At 37.2% G+C, this 19,217-nt stretch overlaps 1 protein-coding gene across 1 annotated transcript; it reads right to left on the bottom strand.

The window, feature by feature from the left end:
* Window positions 1–1,310: 1,310 nt before the first annotated feature.
* LOC107780610 (peptide-N(4)-(N-acetyl-beta-glucosaminyl)asparagine amidase-like) lies at window positions 1,311–18,945 on the bottom strand. The gene is given in 18 exon segments (XM_075238438.1): window positions 1,311–1,523; window positions 1,601–1,735; window positions 2,087–2,189; window positions 9,088–9,148; window positions 9,274–10,035; window positions 10,121–10,208; window positions 10,760–10,819; window positions 10,901–10,956; window positions 13,139–13,225; window positions 13,288–13,342; window positions 13,908–14,021; window positions 15,781–15,863; window positions 16,571–16,657; window positions 17,224–17,322; window positions 17,655–17,701; window positions 17,704–17,821; window positions 18,397–18,450; window positions 18,546–18,945. Coding segments are annotated over 18 exon segments (2,172 nt in total). The 5' UTR covers window positions 18,624–18,945; the 3' UTR covers window positions 1,311–1,438.
* Between the last annotated feature and the right edge of the window lie 272 nt (window positions 18,946–19,217).

Below are 19,217 nucleotides of genomic sequence, written 5' to 3'. Positions count from 1 at the left end.
ACCCATGAATCATACTCCTAATCAATCATCTTCTACCTAAATTCGAAATTAAAAATTAGGGTATGGAACCTTACCTCTTAGATGAAAAACTTGTGGGTTTTCCTTGTTAATCTTTCAAGATTTGAGCAAGACTTGATGAATAATTAGCCTAGGGTTCCTCTCTCTTGGGTTTTCCTTGTTAATCTTCCAAGATTTGAGCAAGACTTGATGAATAATTAGCCTAGGGTTCCTCTCTCTCTAAAACACTCTCCCTTCTCTCTAAAACAACAGAAGTTTTGCTCAAAAATGACCCTTTGCGTGTATTTAACGAAGTAGGGTCGGGTTTTAAGAAACCCAAAAATGAAGCTCCGGAACAGGTTCTGCGGTTGCATATGCGATCGCATAATGGATATGCGGACCGCATATCGGTCGCATAATTACATACCAAAACGATCAAAAAGCTGTCCGTGTATGCGGTCACTATGCGGTCCGCATAACTGTTATGCGATCGCATAATGCACCACATAACAGTTATGCGGTCGCATAGCCGACCACATAATTGCCCCCAGACTGGCCCTTCTCCCGCTCACTTTTGCGGCCATTATGTGGCCCACAGAGTGATTATGCGGTTGCATAATGGACCGCATAAACGCGCTTTTCCGCCAAAAAATTTTCTTTACTTTCTGGCGCATTATTCAACCCAAAAAGTACGAACCGTGGCGAGTATACCATCCTCAAACACGTAAGCCTACTCCGGCACCACGAAACCTTGAATTCACTTGCGAAATTTACGAGGCTTTACACTGAAATACTTCAAAAGTTTCCTGGGTGTTATAGATTTTATAATAAAATAGACTCTCCTTTTTCTAAATAGACTTGAACAATATAATACATTCTCAAATTAAATTAGTAATAGGACATTATAATACATTCTCGAATTAAATTAGTAATAGAAATTTTTAAGAAGTATTTCCTAAAAGTAATGTGATTATATGACTAAAGATATTTACTTGTTCAATTTTATATGAATTAAACCGTCCGAAAGTAATTATACTAATAGGATTCCTAAAGGTAATCATATATGATTCCTAATGTGTAGTATTATGTCCTAAAACTAATAGGATTATAAGACTAATATCTAGAAATCGATCCTAATCATCCCCAAACAATACAGGTCCTGAATCAGTCAATAGGCCAGCGAAAAAAGAGTAATAGATAAAGGGAAAAGGAAATGATTATGGTAAAGATTGACAATTTAGCATTGCCCCAAAGAATGTTTGTACACATGTTATAGGTAATAAATTATTAAAAATTAAATCTTATTTCCCCACTTTTAAGAACGACGCTCCTGATCATTACTATATAATTAAATGGGGCACATAGAAATGTGTCAACTGGTGAAGCTTCGAATTGAAGCCTAAGCCAGAGAAAGGGGAAGGTGTGTTATGGTTTAGGGACATCAATTGCTGCTTGCATAGAGGTCAATGCTGCCAATCTGAAACCTTGAATTTGCATTCGCATCTCGAACTGCTAGAAACCTTAGCCTGCCATAACTAACAGTGATCAGAAACTGTCCTATCACGAAGAAGTGATCTGTTGAGAGACTCTGATATAGCTTTACCTGAATGCATTTGCCAAATAGCCTGGTGAAGTAACTGTAAATGATTTTCTTTGGAAACGTTTGTCGAACATCTGGGAAGTTTGTTTATCCAAGAGATGCCAGCTGGAACCTCCGTTTTCACTTCCTTCTACCACCCTAAAGTATTTAATGAGTCCATCAGTCTATACACAATGATAGTAACGTTTTCTATTGCATTACTTCCATAAGTTGATCAAACTTTTCTAAAATGGCCAACTTTCTAATGATCACTTAAATGTCACCAAAGCTATAACAAATTGGCAACTATTCAGAAACCAGTTCTATTAGTTGAAATTATATATGAGAACAGGGAATTAAAGAGGAGAAATAAACAAACCACATAATCATATACAGAAGCGATAGTAAACCAGCCATTACTATGTTATCATACACAGTGATACATGTGAAGTTGCTGGCTGGATAGAAAAGATATATTCAGAACTACACTTTGAAGCCAATATGCCATACCAGTCTTTTGGATCTCTCTCTGGAGCATTATTAGCAGACATTAACTCATATGCCACAAGCTCAAACATCCGGTTACCAGCTACTTGATATATGATCCAACAACCTATAAGGCAGAATACAAGTAAATATCAGATAGAAAAACAACCATAAAGAAGAAGGATAAATGAAAATGTATATGCAAAAGCATGTGTTTATCCCTTAAAAATCAATGTGTATTTGTTTATCTTTTCCCTCCAAAATAAATTCCTCTCTTTTAATTCCTTGACTTGAAGCGTCGCACTGCTAGGCGAAGCAGCCCAAATGCTGCACCCTAGATGGCGAAAATCCAGTAGCCAAAAGCATCACCGGCTTATGCTCTAACCCGAGTAGCATGGGGCACATGAAATCCCGTGTGAATCAGCAAGGACCACTTTGCAAGGCTAAATACTCCTAGGTGACCGATAGGGAAGTAGTACCGTGTGCAAAGGGTCTTAAATTAAGAATTTGGTATAATTGGCGATGATAGTGTAGTGATTCTATCGCGATACCTGAAGAGGCACCTTCCTCCATACAACATCTTCAAACTGAAGGCGAGGACAGTTTGGTGACTATAGTTGTATCACGAAATTCCAAGTGCCGTTGTGTTTTTCTCATTTTGTTATACCTAAAACCTTGCTGCCCTCACTCCATGAATTGAAAGTTGAGATATAGTGCAGGTTAAATTGCTTAAACAGCCTGATTTCCTCTCCATTACTCTAAACTGCAGATAAATCATCTTTTCATCTCAGGAGTGACTATTGCAACGATTGTACGAGTCATTGTCATCTTGATGACGTCCTAAGTGCAATATTCTCCAGAGAGGGAAATCTGATCTTTTTGGTGCCTTCACTTGTTTATGAACATCAAGAAACAAGAGATACCACAAAGCAATTCAGTAATTAGATATGTTTTCCATCTTTTTCCTCTTTCATATTCTCAACTAGCAACAATTGCTTAATAATAAATTTTGCATTAACCTGTAATGAGAAGCTAGTAACTCATTCACCCTTTAAATTATTTGTGTTGAATATACTAAAGGCTGATTCATTTCATCTCTTTCAGTTATAAATGCCCCAGGGTTAGTGCATCGAGATGTGGATACGGTTTTCACCACCAAGTAGAAAACATCCATCAGAATCAAGAAGATATCAAAGAATTTAGTACAGTAATGTCTGGTGGTCAATATACGACATTTAATTATCTACATCTACACCATTTAGATAACAGTGATATCTTTGGCCGTTGGGCCCAAACCATGGGCTTAAATATGACTTTTAATTATCTACCTGAACATCATTGAGATAACAGTGATCTCTTTGGCCTTCGGAAATATTGGGCTTCGTAAAGGAAATAAGGACTTACTGCAACCAGAAGGAGATGCATAAAGATTGTGTTGCAATACGAGCTGCTTGTTATGTTAAGAAACATTTGGGGAAGAAGAAAAACACAAACCCCAGGGTTTAGGTGACCAATATCAGCAGGCACCAATACATCAAAGTTATTATATTAATTTCTCCTTGCTCTTTAGCTATAAACTTCACAATAACTCCATCCATGAGTTACATGCTTTTATGATTTTCTTTCCTCTTGTTTAGGGACCTCTTCACCCTAAGTTGTTAAAATGATGTCCTTCGATTTTCGGGGCTTCCTAAGGTATGAAGACTTGGATCTTTCCTTTTTTTTTTCAATAACCAAGAAATCCCCGAGGATCAGTGGTGCACGGTTTAAATCTTGGTGGATAGTGTTGGGAAACATGTCAGGCTAATAGAAAGGAAAAATATTTGAAAGAGAAAAGCAATAAATTGCACAAGACAAGACAAGATTTACGTGGTTCGGCAATTTTGCCTACTCCATGACCACACAAAGAATAACACTTTATTAATTGAAAAGAGAAAGAAGAAATTGAGGGATGATTTGTAAATGAAAATGCATACCCCTTTTATAAGCATTTGAATGCCTTGCCGAGGTAAGCGCTTACATCGTAGGAATGCCGATGTAAGCGCATACATCATAAGAATGCCGATGTAAGCGCTTACATCATAAGTTCATCTCTTTTTTATTTTTCTTTCTTTCACATACAACAACAGGTTTGCTACTATCAATCTCCCCCTCAAGCCTATGTTACATCAAGAAAGAAATTAAAAAAAGATTTGCTATTCTCTGGTGGCGCTTTCATGCTATTAGTTTTGAAGGCTAACTGAGGCAGTGCACAACCTCAGTTTGTCAACACCAACAACTTTGGTCAACATGTCTGACGGGTTCTTTGATCCTGGTATCTTCTGTAGGGAAAGAGTTTCTTCACTTATCAACTCTCAGATATGATGATACCTCAACTGGATATGCTTCGATCTTGCATGAAACACTGGATTCTTGGCAAGATGAATTGCACTCTAGCTATCGCTGAAAAGCTCACAATTGTCCTGCTCTTTACCTAGCTCTTTAAGAAAATTCTTGAGCCAAATCATCTCTTTTCCAGCTTCTGAGATTGCCACTTTGCTTCAGTGGTAGATAGAGCAACACTTTTTTGAAGTTTAGACATCTAGCTAACAGCAGTACCACCCAAGGTGAACACGTAGCCTGTGGTACTTTTTCGACTATCCAGATCGCCGCCTAAATTTACATCAGCAAAATCTTGTAAGATAATATTGCTCCTTTTAAAACAAAGTGCCATACCTGAGGTGCCTTTGAGATATCGCAATATCCATTTTACACTTTCCCAATGCTCCTTTCCTGGATTTGACATGTATCTACTGACAACTCCAACTGAATGGGCTATGTCAGGTCTAGTGCAAACCATAGCATACATCAAACTTCCTACTGCTGAAGCATATGGAACTTTGGACATGTACTTCCTTTCTTCATCTGTCTTAGATGATTGGTCTTTCGACATATTAAGATGGCTTCCGAGTGGAGTGCTTCTGGTCTTTGCATCATGAAGACCGAACCTGCTTAGTACCTTCTGTATGTACTTTTCTTGAGATAATTTTAAGGTTCCTTCAGACCTGTTTCTGCTAATCCTCATCCCAAGCATTTGCTTAGCTGGTCCTAAGTCTTTCATTTCAAACTCCTCTGCCAGTTGTTGCTTAACCCTGTTGATCTCATTTATGCTAGATCCTGCAATTAGCATATCATCAACGTACATCAGTAAAATGATATAGGATTTATCAAAATTTTTGATATAACAGCAATGGTCCATCTCACATCGTGTGAAACCATTATTATGCATGAATCCATCAAATTTCTTGTACCATTGTCGGGGTGCTTGTTTCAAACCATACAAACTCTTCTACAACTTACACACAAGGTTTTATTTACCAGAAACTTGAAAACCTTCAGGTTGATTCACGTAGATGTCTTCTTCAAGGTCACCATGCAAGAAAGCAGTTTTAACATCTAGCTGCTCCAAATGCAAATTTTCTGCAGCTACGATACTTAGCACTAACCTGATAGTAGTTAATTTGACTACAGGAGAGAAGATCTCGGTGTAGTCAATCCCTTTTTTCTGCTGAAAGCCTTTTACTACTAATTGTGCTTTGTATCTCATCTTACCATCATGCTCTTCCTTGACCCTGTACATCCACTTGTTTTGCAATGCCTTCTTTTCTTTTGATAACTCTGTAAGTATACATGTTTTATTCTTTTGAAGAGAATTCATCTCTACTTTCATGGCTAGCTTCTACTTATCAGAGCTTATCACCTGCATTGCTTCAACAAAATGCTCTGATTCTCCAGCATCAGTCAAAAGTACATAGTGGAGAGAGAGAATTAACCTATCTGAAGCATTCGTGACTCTTTTAGATCTCCTTAATGTAGGTTCAAGATTAACTGATCCCGAATTTGATTCAAGTCCTGACTCTAGATCTGGTTCTCTATGTGATTCTATCTCTGGTTCTGGTTCTGATTCTGATCCAGATTCGGCATCTTCAATTTCAGATCCAGTTATAGTCTCTCTAGCCACTTCATTTTCTGAGATTTCTTCTAACTCAACTGTTTCAGATGTCTGTCTACTTGTGGTGGTTGGTTCTAATTCAAGCTTGTCTTTGTACATCACATTTTCATTAAATGTGACATTCTTGTGTCTTAGGATCTTTCTATTTTGATCATCCCGAAATCGATAACCAAAATTATCATCACCATAGCCAATAAAGAAACATTTATAGGATCAAGCTTATCTCTATCATTAGAGATTACATGCACATAAGCAACACGACAAAAAAATTTCAGAGATGTGAGAGAGTTACCTCCTTTCCTGTCCATATCTCCTCAGAAATTTCAAAATCCAGCGGTACAGAGGGTCCCCTGTTTATGAGGTAAGCTGCTGTATTAATAGCCTCAACCTAAAAATACTTCGGCAATCCAGAAGGTATTCTCATACTTCTAGCTCGTTCATTCAGGGTTCTGTTCATCCTCTCAGCAACACCATTTTGTTCTGGTGTTCCAGGAACTGTCTTGATCATTCTGATCCCATTCTCAGGGCAGAATGCTTTAAACTCTTTGACTACCATACTCTCCTCCATTGTCAGACTTCAGACACTTTAACTTTAGACTTGTCTAATTTTCAACTTCAGCTTTCCATCTTTTAAAGGTAACAAACACATCAAATTTATTTTTCAGAAAATAAACCCATACCTTTCTTGTGGAATCATCAATGAAGGTGACATAATAGCGTGAGCCTCCTAGAGAAGTTACAGGAGCTGGTCCCCACACATCTGTATGCACTAGTTCCAGCTTCTCTTTCTTTGGCGTCCTTCCCACCTTTGAGAAACTAACTCTCTTTTGTTTCCCGTAAATGCAATCTTCGCACAAACCTAATTCAACATGCTTTAGGTTTGGCAACTTTTCTTTGGATGCCAACAACTTCATTCCCTTCTCACTCATATGCCCGAGCCTCCGGTGCCACAATGTTGTATCATGACCATGATCAACTATTGCTATAGTATCTCTCTGTATTGTAGTTGCATACAGTGTTCCCTTCTTGAAACCTCGTGCCACAACCAAATTTCCTTTGGTTATCTTCCACGATCCGTTACCGAATGTTGTATATCCTTCACTGTCAATCTGACCCATAGATATCAGATTTTTCTTGAGGCCAGGAACATGTCAGACATTTTGCAATTTCCATAGCGTGCTTTGTGAAGTCTTTATATGAACTTCACCTTTCCCGATAATGTCCAGAGGTTCGCCGTCTGCTAGATAAACTTTCCCAAATTTTCCAACAATATAATTATGCAATAATTTTTTGCATTATGTAGAGTGAAAGGATGTACCTGAGTCGAGAATCCAAGATTCGACTGCACTATCTGCACAACAAATTAGTGCATCATCGACTTGTTCAACAATTGCATTTGCTGAATTATCATCCTTGTATTGATCGTTCTTCTTCTTCTTTGGCTCTCTACACTGATTACTGTAGTGGCCCTTTTTATCGCAATTCCAACACATAATGTCTTTGCGATTTTTGAATTGCCCTCTTCTCCCTGACTTTGATCTGTCACGACCGTGACTTGTCCTCTTTGGCTGTTTCTCCCCCTGCTTTCGGTATTCAAAGCAAATCCTGGGGAATCACTTGATTCTCTCCGGCGAATATCTTCGCTTAGAACCAAGTCTCTAATATCATCCAATTTGAGTTTGGTACTTCCCGATAAACTGCTAACTGCAGTTACTGTTGCAGACCAACTCTCCGATAGAGATGATAGTAGAATCAATGCCCTGACTTCGTCATCGAATGTTAAATTAACAGAACTCAACTGAGTTAATATTACATTAAACTCATTGATATGATCCGTAACAGATCCATCTTCTGTCATCTTTAAGTTGAACAATCGACGCATCAAATAGACTTTATTTGAAGCAGATGGCTTCTCGTACGTATTTGATAACGCCTTCGTCAGGCCTGCAGTGGTCTTCTCGTTAATGATGTTAAACGCCACATTTCGTGTTAGCGTCAAACGAATCATACCAAGAGCTTGGCGATCTAATAGATCCCAATCCGCTTTGGCCATAGTCTCTGGTTTTACCTCGGCCAGAGGTAAGTGTAATTTTTTTGGGTACAAATAATCCTCTATTTGCATTTTTCAGAATCCAAAATCTTTGCCATTGAACTAACCTTCCCTTCTTCCGATGTCATTTTTCACAAAAAATATTTATGTGAATAGTGCATGTGAATAGTAACGATGATCAATAGTGTCGCACTATTCTCGTAAATAGTACCTGCATCAGTACCATACTTTTCTACCAGAATTACTCTGTCTGTGCTCTGATACCAGTTGCTGGAAAACGTGTCAGGCTAATAGAAGGGAAAAATATTTAAAAGAGAGAAGAAATAAATTACACAAGACAAGACAAGATTTACGTGATTCGGCAATTTTGCCTACTCCATGGCCACACAAAGAATAACTCTTTATTAATTGAAAAGAGAAAGAAGAAGTTGATGGATGATTTGCAAATGACAATGCATACCCCTTTTATAAGCATTTGAATGCCCTGCAGAGGTAAGCGCTTACATCATACGAATGCCGATGTAAGAGCATACATCATAAGAATGCCGATGTAAGCGCTTACATCATAAGTTCATCTCTTTTTTATTTTTCTTTATTTTGTTTTGTCTACTTTTCTTTCTTTCACATACAACAATAGGTTTGCTCCTATCAGATAGTGGGCCGTCCCTCTGCCGAACTACACTTAAATACCAGGCTTTTTGTATGAGGCAGGGTTCAAACCCATGACGTGTGCTTACCGCATACATCACAACCCATGATCCTTACAGATGTAAACTTAAAAACTAGAGAAAGGACGTCCTAAATTCAAGTTATTAAAGCAAAGTTACAAACTATACTATGCGATATTCACCATCATAGCAGACCTATTTACTGCTGAACATAAAGAAGTAACACATCGAAAAGAACTGGAGATATACCCTTATGCAGTTGACATAGATGAGAAACAATGATGCTATGCTACAGTTACATGTTGCTTAAGCTTACCTGCTGCACCATTTGGTTCTTCCCACTTTGACATCCGTGTTCCATCAAATGCACATGTAGCCTGATGTATTTCGAACAAGAGAATTAAGATTCTTCGCCAACATAACTATATCAGGAACTTCTCTTCCACATGACTAAAATTTCTTGAAAGTAACAGTTTTTATTATACAAACCAATGTTACTCACAATTCCAAAAGGAAGCTCCTCCCCGCTAGCAAGGACTAGACCAGAACATAATCTGTTCAACTTAAGCAGTGGCCAAGCGAGGGACCTGCTATCTAGTCTAGCACATTGTCCAATATTGTAAATCACATCATCCACTGCGTGGAACACGACAGGCAGAGCAACAGAAGTTTTAACAGGATCAGAAGCTAAACTTATATCAATACTCCCATTTGAACCTAACTCACTCTTCAAAGAAAGAGCATCAAGTAACTGGCCGAAAGATGCCAACGTCTTACTGAAAATTTCACCAGAACTACTTGAAACTGATTTCACAGAGGTTCTCCTGGTTCGGAAAGGGGAACTCTTTAGATCAACCAATATCTTTCTGAAAATCTCAAGAACTTGAATAGCTGTTGTTTTAGAGGGCGAGTACTCTATTAACTTTGTAAGAACAGGGGAAAAGGCACTGTAGATCTTTGTAACATGGTCATCTATGCATCTGCGAACTGGACAAGATGAAGAGCTTAGAGAGTTCTTTTCATCAGAGACAAATTCCGATCTTGCTATGCGCCACTCCTTATCTCCACTCAGTCTTCCAGGTAATGAGACTGCAGCATCATCTTTAGAATACAATTCTCGCTCAATGACATCCATTTCGGTTCTGTTCCGATCTTCCAGTGCTGAAATCACTTCAGCACATAATGTTTTCCGCAGTTCTTTAGTTATATCAGAAAGAACAGCTGAGAGAGCAGTCTCTGAAGTGATGTTTCGCCGAGAAAGAACCTTCATGATAAAAGAACATTTATCTCACTTGCAGAAACTCACGACTCATAGAAGGATCAATAAAGGGACACTCAACTAACAGTACCTCAGGCCACTTCCTGGTGTAACGCTTAGTGACGTCATGCACACCATCTTTTGCAATAGCAATCACATAGTTCAAATTCTTTTTCCATCTTCAGAGAAAGGTCGAAACACTAAAAATAAGAAGGCAGGTAGGAAAAGGTTGAAACACCAAAATTAAGAAGGCAGGTACAAAAATAGTGTATCATATAATGGCAACAATAGACACAGTGGGATCATAGTACCAGTGCGAATTTGTTCTCCTAAATATTTCGTGAACATGTGGAGTGCTAGCCACAATAAAAAGATAGTACTTAAATATATGCAAAGGTATACTGAAAATTACCATTGCTAAATTGAGGTTTGGTTCTGTTGTCAATAAGTTAGACACACTTTCACAATTTCAAAACATGCTTCTTTTAAATCTTCCATCACTTCCTGACCGTTACAGTTGCAACAGATTTTACATGCCTGCAAATTCCTACATTTTGCAGGCATGTCACTATATATGACACTATGACGGGGTACAATAGTCCACCAGTCAGCTTCCGGAGCAAATTTTATATTAATACAACCAAGATCACGTCATGAATTATGTGATTGCTACATTAGTTACAATAAGAAATCACATCTACCAAGAGTAAAATTGGCAAAGAGAAAATACCCCTTCTCATATAAAAGAGGATTGTCATATATTCCTTCACAAGGATCAAGATGCATCCATCTGCACGATTTGGCCCCATCACTTCATGTTCTGGATCATTGTAATAAATTTATAGAGCTAGCCCATTGAAAAAGATATTACCTTCCCAGAGATGGTGAAAAGCACTCTGTCCAGACATGATCAGTGAAGTCCAAAATCTGGAAAGTGAAACAATAGGAGTAGTTAAGTCAAATGTTATTCTGTAAAAACAGCTGATTCCCTTACAAGACTTTTTTTTGGGGCTCTCAAATTTTACAGTAATATGGGCTCCTAGAGATATCCCTGATTAAGTCAATAAACTTGACAAATTGGATGGCTGTCAGAGGTTCCTTGAAACCATCAGAAATTAACTTTTAGCACTGTAGCACATAATTTTTACCTAAGTAAAAACAATAAAGAAAAGCACCATAAGAGAAGACTGCAATCATGTGGCCATGAAAGATGGTTTCTTGCTAAAAGCAACAATGAAGAGTGCAATTGAATCTGAAGCAAAATGCAGTGTATTTCAGGCAAGTAGATATCTTCAACGTTTCCGCTTTAGGCCAGTGTCCAGAGTAAGGCTGTCCAACGGGACGGGCCGTCCCGTCCCGTCCCGTCTCGTTTATCCCATATTAAATGGTACATGGGGTGGGACGGGCTGCCCATTTCGTCCCGTTTATCCCGTCCTGTCCCGCGTGCTATTTAATTTTTTTTTTTGAAATCGTAGAGCGCTTTTAGCGCGGCAAGATTTCAAATCGGAGATCATAGACATTCATTAGTGGAGGACAGCCTAGAGATTTCCGTATTATTCAGAGATTGGATTAATTCAGAAAGAAAAAATCTTGGTTTTGAAAAATTAACCACTAGGGAAGAAGAGGAATACAATGAGATACTTAGCACTGGGAGCGATGACGGCATGGAACTCAAGGAACATTAATCAACATTGCCAATTCCAGAATAATGTCCAAGAGAAATTATAGATAAGTTATAACGAAGCTATATAAGAGCTTACAAATATTAGTATGATGATTTGTAATTGGCTACAAGAGGCCTAGTTCAAACAGAACCCTTCCTAGAAGGTGGCTGCGTAGATTAGGTGCTCTTCAAAAGAATTATATTTGTATGTGAAATTTGAAAGTTCTATTAATAAAATAAAAGGCTCTAAGCCTTGAATTTTTTTTATAAATTGTCTTACATTCTTACTTAGTTACTTAATGGCTTGAAATTATATTAAATATATTACAACTCTATTATAATTACTAAAATATTTCATTACAAGACTTTTTTTAAAATATTTTATAATTCTTTACTTAGTTTCTTTATAATTTATTAAGTTTTAAGTTTATTAAATAACTAGCCGTTGCAAACTTTAAAAACTTAGTCATTGTCAAAAAACTAGCCGTCGCCAAACTTAATGCTTAAATAATTAATTTTTTTTATAAAAAAAGGCCCGCTTTAAGGCCCGCGAACCGTCCCGTCCTATCCCGTTTGTTAGCGGGATGGGATGGGCCTACCGTTTCGTCCCGTTTAGGCCCATCTCGCCACCGTCCCGGCTAAATATCGTCCCGTCCCAGTTAAATGTCGTCCCGTCCCGTTTATTTGGTCCCGTCCCGTTGGACAGCCATAGTCGAGGGTAGTCCCTCCTTGCACGCCTCTTCTAGCATTTTAAGGGAGTTTGTTACCCATTTTATTTGTTTTTCTTTCCCACTGGTAAAACTGAATACATCTTTTAATTATCTACTGCTAATTTGGATTTCTGAACAGAAAAAGGAAAAAGATTAAATCCACCCAGGCGGATATAAAGAATAGAGATAGCACTCCTATCTGGTTCTCGAGTTAAGTATCTCTTTGTATTTTGTAAAGCTTCTTATACCAACACAAAAAGATTAAAAACCAAAAAGTGCTGGCGGTATTTTCTGAGGAAGTTGGTGGCAAGATATGATGCAAGTCTTTTGTGAATTCTGTTTTAGAGAATCAGTATTCTGGGTGGAAGGAGCTCTAGGCTTCTCTAAAGCTCTTCACACAAATAACATATGTTCCAAATTTATTCGCCTTTTATCCAGCTATTTGTTAATATTTCTTCATTTTATAGAAGTTTGGTCTTCTTATCATCATTTTAAAATGACACTTTGTTGCTGCAGGTTCTTCAATATTTTTATTTGCATATTTGTCAATTTCCTAATTTTAATCTTATGCATAATGAGTAATTCACCAGTCACTATGCTTCCAAGACATAACTAAGAACTGAACAATTACATAATATTGATGAAAATTGAATCCAACATGCAGTGAAGTAGAGCACAATGGCGAGCATCTAAACATGTTTGACATCAAATATGTTTTCTTGGAGAAGAGACTTACCAAACGAGAATCATAACCAAAAGCCCTACAATAGAGCGTGAAGCAGTTGACCCACTCCCCGCACCGCCCCTTTCTCGTCTCCAGAAGCTGCATAAATGTCAGTCAGAATTTGTGATAAGAATTCTTCCAGTGGCAGATGTATCTAGTACCTTCAATGGGTCAGTGTATCTTGGGAAACGGGTGATATTTGAACATGAATTGCAGCTGCGAACATCAGAGATAAATGTTATAAGACAACTTTGCTATTTTCCGGTTAATCAAAGAGAAGAGGGAAGCCTATATCCCTCCAGAGAGAAAATTCTAATGCTTAAAGAGGTGTCAGAATAGCAAAGCAGAGCTCCAAGAGATCCTCACATGTGAGTTTCGTTCAAACGAGGCATCATTTGGGTTGTCAACTGTAAGCGAAGAGCATTACTATATCACTGGAATAGGCATTGGAATCTTACATTTACCCCTTTAGTCGTATAGAGCTAGCAATGGTCTCAAAAGATTTCAACCGAGAAAACCAGCATAGAACTCTGAGAGACTATACTATATCACGGGAAATACACTTTGAGCAATAACTTATCAAAAGACCACGATTTTAGTAAAAGTTGATAAGGATTCCTGGAAGAAACTCACTGATATTAATTAGCTTGTTACAAAAATATACTTTTCTTTTTAGAACTACCAACTAGTTACTAGAAACCGAGAGAAATGAGGGATAATCTTCCTAAGAGCCTATCTAACACCAGATAGAATGTAGAAGAAATATCTTTTCCAGACATACCGATAAAGTTCAACTCGAGAAGCACCATATTGTGTTTCAGAAGAATTTGCAACTCCCATGCCTTGACTTCTGGTTTCATTGCCACAACTATCACAAGGAGGCGCATTTACCCACCTACAATGACAATGAAAAATAAAATGAGATTAGTGTCATTTGCGGGGTAAACATTGGGCCTTAAAGGCCCAACATATCCTCAAGATGAAGTCATTAAAAAGTGGATGCTAAATCGATGTGCAGTCATTTGGACAAAATAAAAAATGATCACGTCCGGCAAAAGGTGCAAGTAGTACACGACACACATAGAGGATAAAACGAAAGCTCGCCTGAGATGGTCTGATCAGATCCTACATAAACCTCCATGTGCACTAACACGTAGGTGCAGTACTATGACAATTTAAGATTATAAAAGGGTACAAGATAACCCAAAATCATGTGGAGGAAATAATCTGGAAAGGCTTATGAGCTCTTGCAATCAATGCAAACTTAGCTAAGAGTAGAACACAACATAGCAAAGGGTACATAAAGCCAACAGCAACGAGTTGCAAGCTCAGTTTAGTTGTTGTTACACTTACATTAGTGCATTGTTTGTCAGGGTTAGAGACTTCTATGTCCATGTAAGGATAAATGTGAGATTTAGAGAACCTCTTGTCTTACATAACACCAAAATTCCATTCTTTAAAAAAAAAAAAAATGAACCCCAAATTTACCCTAAAAGATAGTATTTAGTATTGAAACGAAATGGGCTTGAATAGAGCGAAATTGATAAAAGAATTCATATAATTGACCACAATTAGTTTGGGACTGATGCATAATTAATTGGCTGATTCTTATTTTTTAAAAAGCAACATACAGCTGCTCCGTATCAAAGCCATTTTATAAAAGCAATTCATTGATTAGGCGGGGAGAGAGTAGACAACGACTAAGTTGCTCGGACTCGGGTGCAGGTATCCGATACGGGCACGGATCAGAGTTACTCTCTCCCCGATCTTCCAATGCCGAAGTAACTCTCATCAACTAGCACTAGTTTGAGGTGAGTCAGCACTAGCTTAATGTCAACCTTTAGGAGTAATTCATCAAATTGGTTAAATTTAAAATAATAAAGTCGGGTTTAATAGCTGATTTCTCAAAAAGCAATGTTGGCAAGGAAAGAAAGTCTCTTAAATCAAGTGACAATATTTATTCTTTGGATAACCGAGAAATCGCCGAGGACCAGTGGCGCAAGTTTCGAAACTCTTGGGCCTTTCCATCTACCCTTCTCCAATTAAATACTAGGCTTTTGTCTGCAACAGGGTTGCGCTCTTACCACTAGACCAAAGCTCTGAGGCCATCAGGTGAAAAATATTTACTGTCAAGTGTTTACGGACAGTATAATTTAGTTATTGGGTGAAGTAGGTTCAACACAGCCACCAAGGAGACATGACTTCAATGACTGCAACCATAGATAGGGTATTGGTCCTCCGCCAGCTAAGTACTCAAGCTCAAGCAACGGAGAGAAGATATTATAAGAAATATCCAAATGTCTTTCCTCTTAAATAATTAAGCTTTTCAGATGAGGTGAAATCATTTGTTTCACTATGAATAGTGAAGTCAAGGTCCCGGTTAGAGGCTCATTGTAGGCTTGGTCTTCGGGGAAAACTAAAGGAATAGAAGAAAATCCACAACCAGATCAGAAGTGTTGGAAGAATACTTCGATTAAAACATAAGATTTAGATGACTTAGAGCCCATGATGTACTAACTCATATTAGTTCTTGTACTGCATTTTCAGCATATAGATACACACAACAACGCCATTGCACAGAAGTAGAATGAAATGAAAATTTATTCATTCCTTAGTGATGAAAATCTGAATTAACGGCAAAGTCAAGAAATTACCTGAATGATTGTTTAAACCAGAATAGCAGTTGTAATAGGAAAGCATTATCTTGTTCAATTTTTGATGGTCTCAAGTTTCCCTCCTAAGCAGATATAGTACAGATGTCAGAAATTCTGGCAGATGTCAACCTACAAAATCTCATACTTAGACTGAAACTAAGCTCACACTCATTACCCATGTGACAAGCTATGCCAAGTAAGAAGTATCGTAGATTCTGAATTGGTTTAAAATTTGTATGAATAAAACATGTTCTTCTTGTTACTACATCTTTTTTATTTATATTTCATTTCAAAAATAAATCTAATTATTTGAGAACAAGCTATATCTGGTCTGAGGCCCATAATAACATATTCAAACTGAATTGACAATCATCTTCTTGTCAGTAACAAAACTCAGTTTCAAGTAAAAACTCACAGCCAACGTTAACTTAATTTTCTTTCAGGAAAAAGGAAAGAAGAAAAGAAAAGAAGGCAACCTACTAAAAGATGCACATGAATCAGTTCATCAATGGTTGTCAGAGACAACAGATCAAGCAACATTGATTTCTTACAAAATTTCTCTCTTAAACACCAGAAGAGATAGTAACATCTATGATTGCCACTCTTGAGAATGTTTTTTTAACTGAAAGAAAGGGCAGTAAATCTTATTACATGATGAATACATTGTCAACATCTCAATCTGTTTCCAACCAAACAACACACCTCATAAGTTAATTTTTTCAAAGTTAAATATTATACTCATTGAACACAATTACTGCACAAAAATAAATTGCAAGATGATAGTTCCAACCCTTCCCAAAGAAATCAATGCTTTCTCCTCAAGCTTGTCCACAGGAACCGTCTTTCGAGCCATCTCTTGCCGATGCGGATCTTCATACTACAACATGAGGAGAGACATTTATTATCTATCAAGGGAAACTAGTTTTAAATTATTTCATAATTTGAGCATAAGTTATCCTAAGACTAGGGAAACAAAACCAATCCACAACTTCTACTGCATTCCACTTTTCCAGCCTAAAAGTCAATGATGAATTACTCTATCCATCCCACTCCATGCACAGAATTAAGAGAAAAGTGAGATTAAGGATATGGCATAATTTACACACTTCCTATTCAGAGAAAAAAAATAATAACAAATTGATTATAGGATTTTGTGCGCAAAGTTGGTATTGCAAAAAGGCATCAAGAAGCATACCAAAGTTGAATCGCAGAACATTTGAATTCTTGAAACATCAAAAAAGTGCATAGAGTAGTTAGTATTTATGGTATATTCAAATTCTTTTAAAAAATATATTATTTATGGAAAAGCATCACATTTTTTAGGCTTCTAAATTAGAATACCTAAAGAAAACCATCTCATACTCCATCTACTAAAAAGGGAGAAACAACTATGCAACACAAGTTAAGATGGATCAAAAGAAATCCAGACCCAACAAGAGATACCATTAGAACTTGATTAACATATGGCCGTATCCGCTGTTCAACTTGCTCCTTATTTTCACTAGCAACAAACTGCTGCATCATAAGAGCTTCTTCTTCTGCCTAGATGCACAATCACATGATAATAAATAAGTGTTAACATCATAACATGATACATAGTGTTTTATGGTATATGATCAGAACATATATTGATAATTAGAAATTACTTCCGACTTCAAAATGCTCTAGCTAATTATAGCTCCACCTTTACATCTCTTGCTTTCCTTTAGAATCCCACTACCATCATTACATTCATTTTTGTTATATTTATTCAAAGTGAAGCACATAGCTCAAAACTACTTATATTGCAATCACATTGGCAGATCGAAAAAAAACATCTGACATCAAATAACACAAATGTTTGACAACATAAACCAAAAAATTCAATGCAGAACCTGAAGAATCCGAGCCAACTCTTCATCTGACATCGCTATTTCTGACTTTCTTTCTCCTGAGCTGATATTTCTTCTGCATCTCCATCAAGTGATACCAACCGGAGCTTATCCGATATTGAAGCGAGATCTGACTCGTCGGATACAATTTGATCATCTCTTCCCAATATCTTCTCATCATTTCAATTTTAACATGCTCAAGTTCACAATCATTTCAATTTTAACAAATCGAATACTCAAATTCGCTAGCATGTTCATGCAATTACATATCATATGGACACATGCATAACAAAACATCTCTTCAATTCAATTTTTATCAAGCTTATCAAGAGATTTACTCGAGATCAGGGTCATATGATACAATCTATCATCTCTCTTCGAAATTCACAGGCAAATACAGAACCACACACATTGCATTAACACAGTTCGCTGAAACGCTTCTCTTTAAGATTCAAATTTTAGAGATCACAGTCATAATTGACTAGAGATCAGAATTATCCAATAAAGATCTTATCAGTATCTCCTCCCAATATCTTCTCATCATTTTCAGTTTTTAGCAACTCGAACACTAAAATACACCAAAACACAAACAAACACATAACACGAGATCACGATCGTAGAATACAATCAGATCACCGGAACCTTCCCATTTCTTCTCGAAGTTCCAATCTCACATAAAATCAACGCTAAAATTCACAAGCAAATGCAAAATATGTGGACATTACAAGTCATCACAAATTTATACCTTTTGTTGATCGGGAGGAACAGAAGTGAGAGAGAAGAGCTGGTATTTGAGGACCTGGAAAAAAAGGAAGAGAGAAGAGAAAAAGGTTTGTAAATGAAAAGGTTAAGATGAATTTGAAGAAATGAGAATGAGAGGAGGAGGAAGAGGACTTCGAAGCCATCGTCAGTGTCGTAGTCGATGTCGAAGGTGGAGTCGTTGTGACTAACGGCGAATTTTCGAACCACCATTCTTGGAACTTGTTCTATCTGCTGTTTTTGCTTCCTTCCTGGTTTTGGAATTCGATTCCTTCTTCCTCTATGAGTAATAAATTTCTGGAAAATTTCAAACACGTGTAGGCGGAGTCATGCACTACACTCTTCTGATGACATACATTAAAATTTAACAGAACTCAGTCGGTAATGTGCAGATTCAACTAATTAGAATCAGTAGAAGAGTACCTAATATGATTGGAGGACATAAAAAGATTTTTATTTCATTAACTCCATTGTTAATGGTGGTAAAGCAGAGTAGCATAGGTTACTATCTTGTATTTGCATTTTTATGTGAGTGGAGTTTATACATAATAAAAAAAAATTATTTATCCTAATATAATAATTGAAAGCAAAAGCAATATGCCCCACATATCAAAATTTGATTTCTCATATTCAAACTATCTGAATTTATCTTTTTTCTACATTTTCTTATTTTTCCTTCAATTTTTTCAATTTATGTGCTCTACACCAAAACCTGAAAAGTCACGTCCTAAATTTCCTTTATTGCCATTGCTCTCTTCCTCGTCTTTCTCCCAAAAACGTTACTTCACTTCTTTCTTATCATCCCAT

This window comes from Nicotiana tabacum, chromosome 19, assembly GCF_000715075.1.
Source record: "Nicotiana tabacum cultivar K326 chromosome 19, ASM71507v2, whole genome shotgun sequence".
Taxonomy (NCBI): Eukaryota; Viridiplantae; Streptophyta; class Magnoliopsida; order Solanales; family Solanaceae; genus Nicotiana; species Nicotiana tabacum.
Note: the sequence above shows the minus strand (reverse complement) of the source record. Positions and strands in the feature narration are given on the sequence as shown.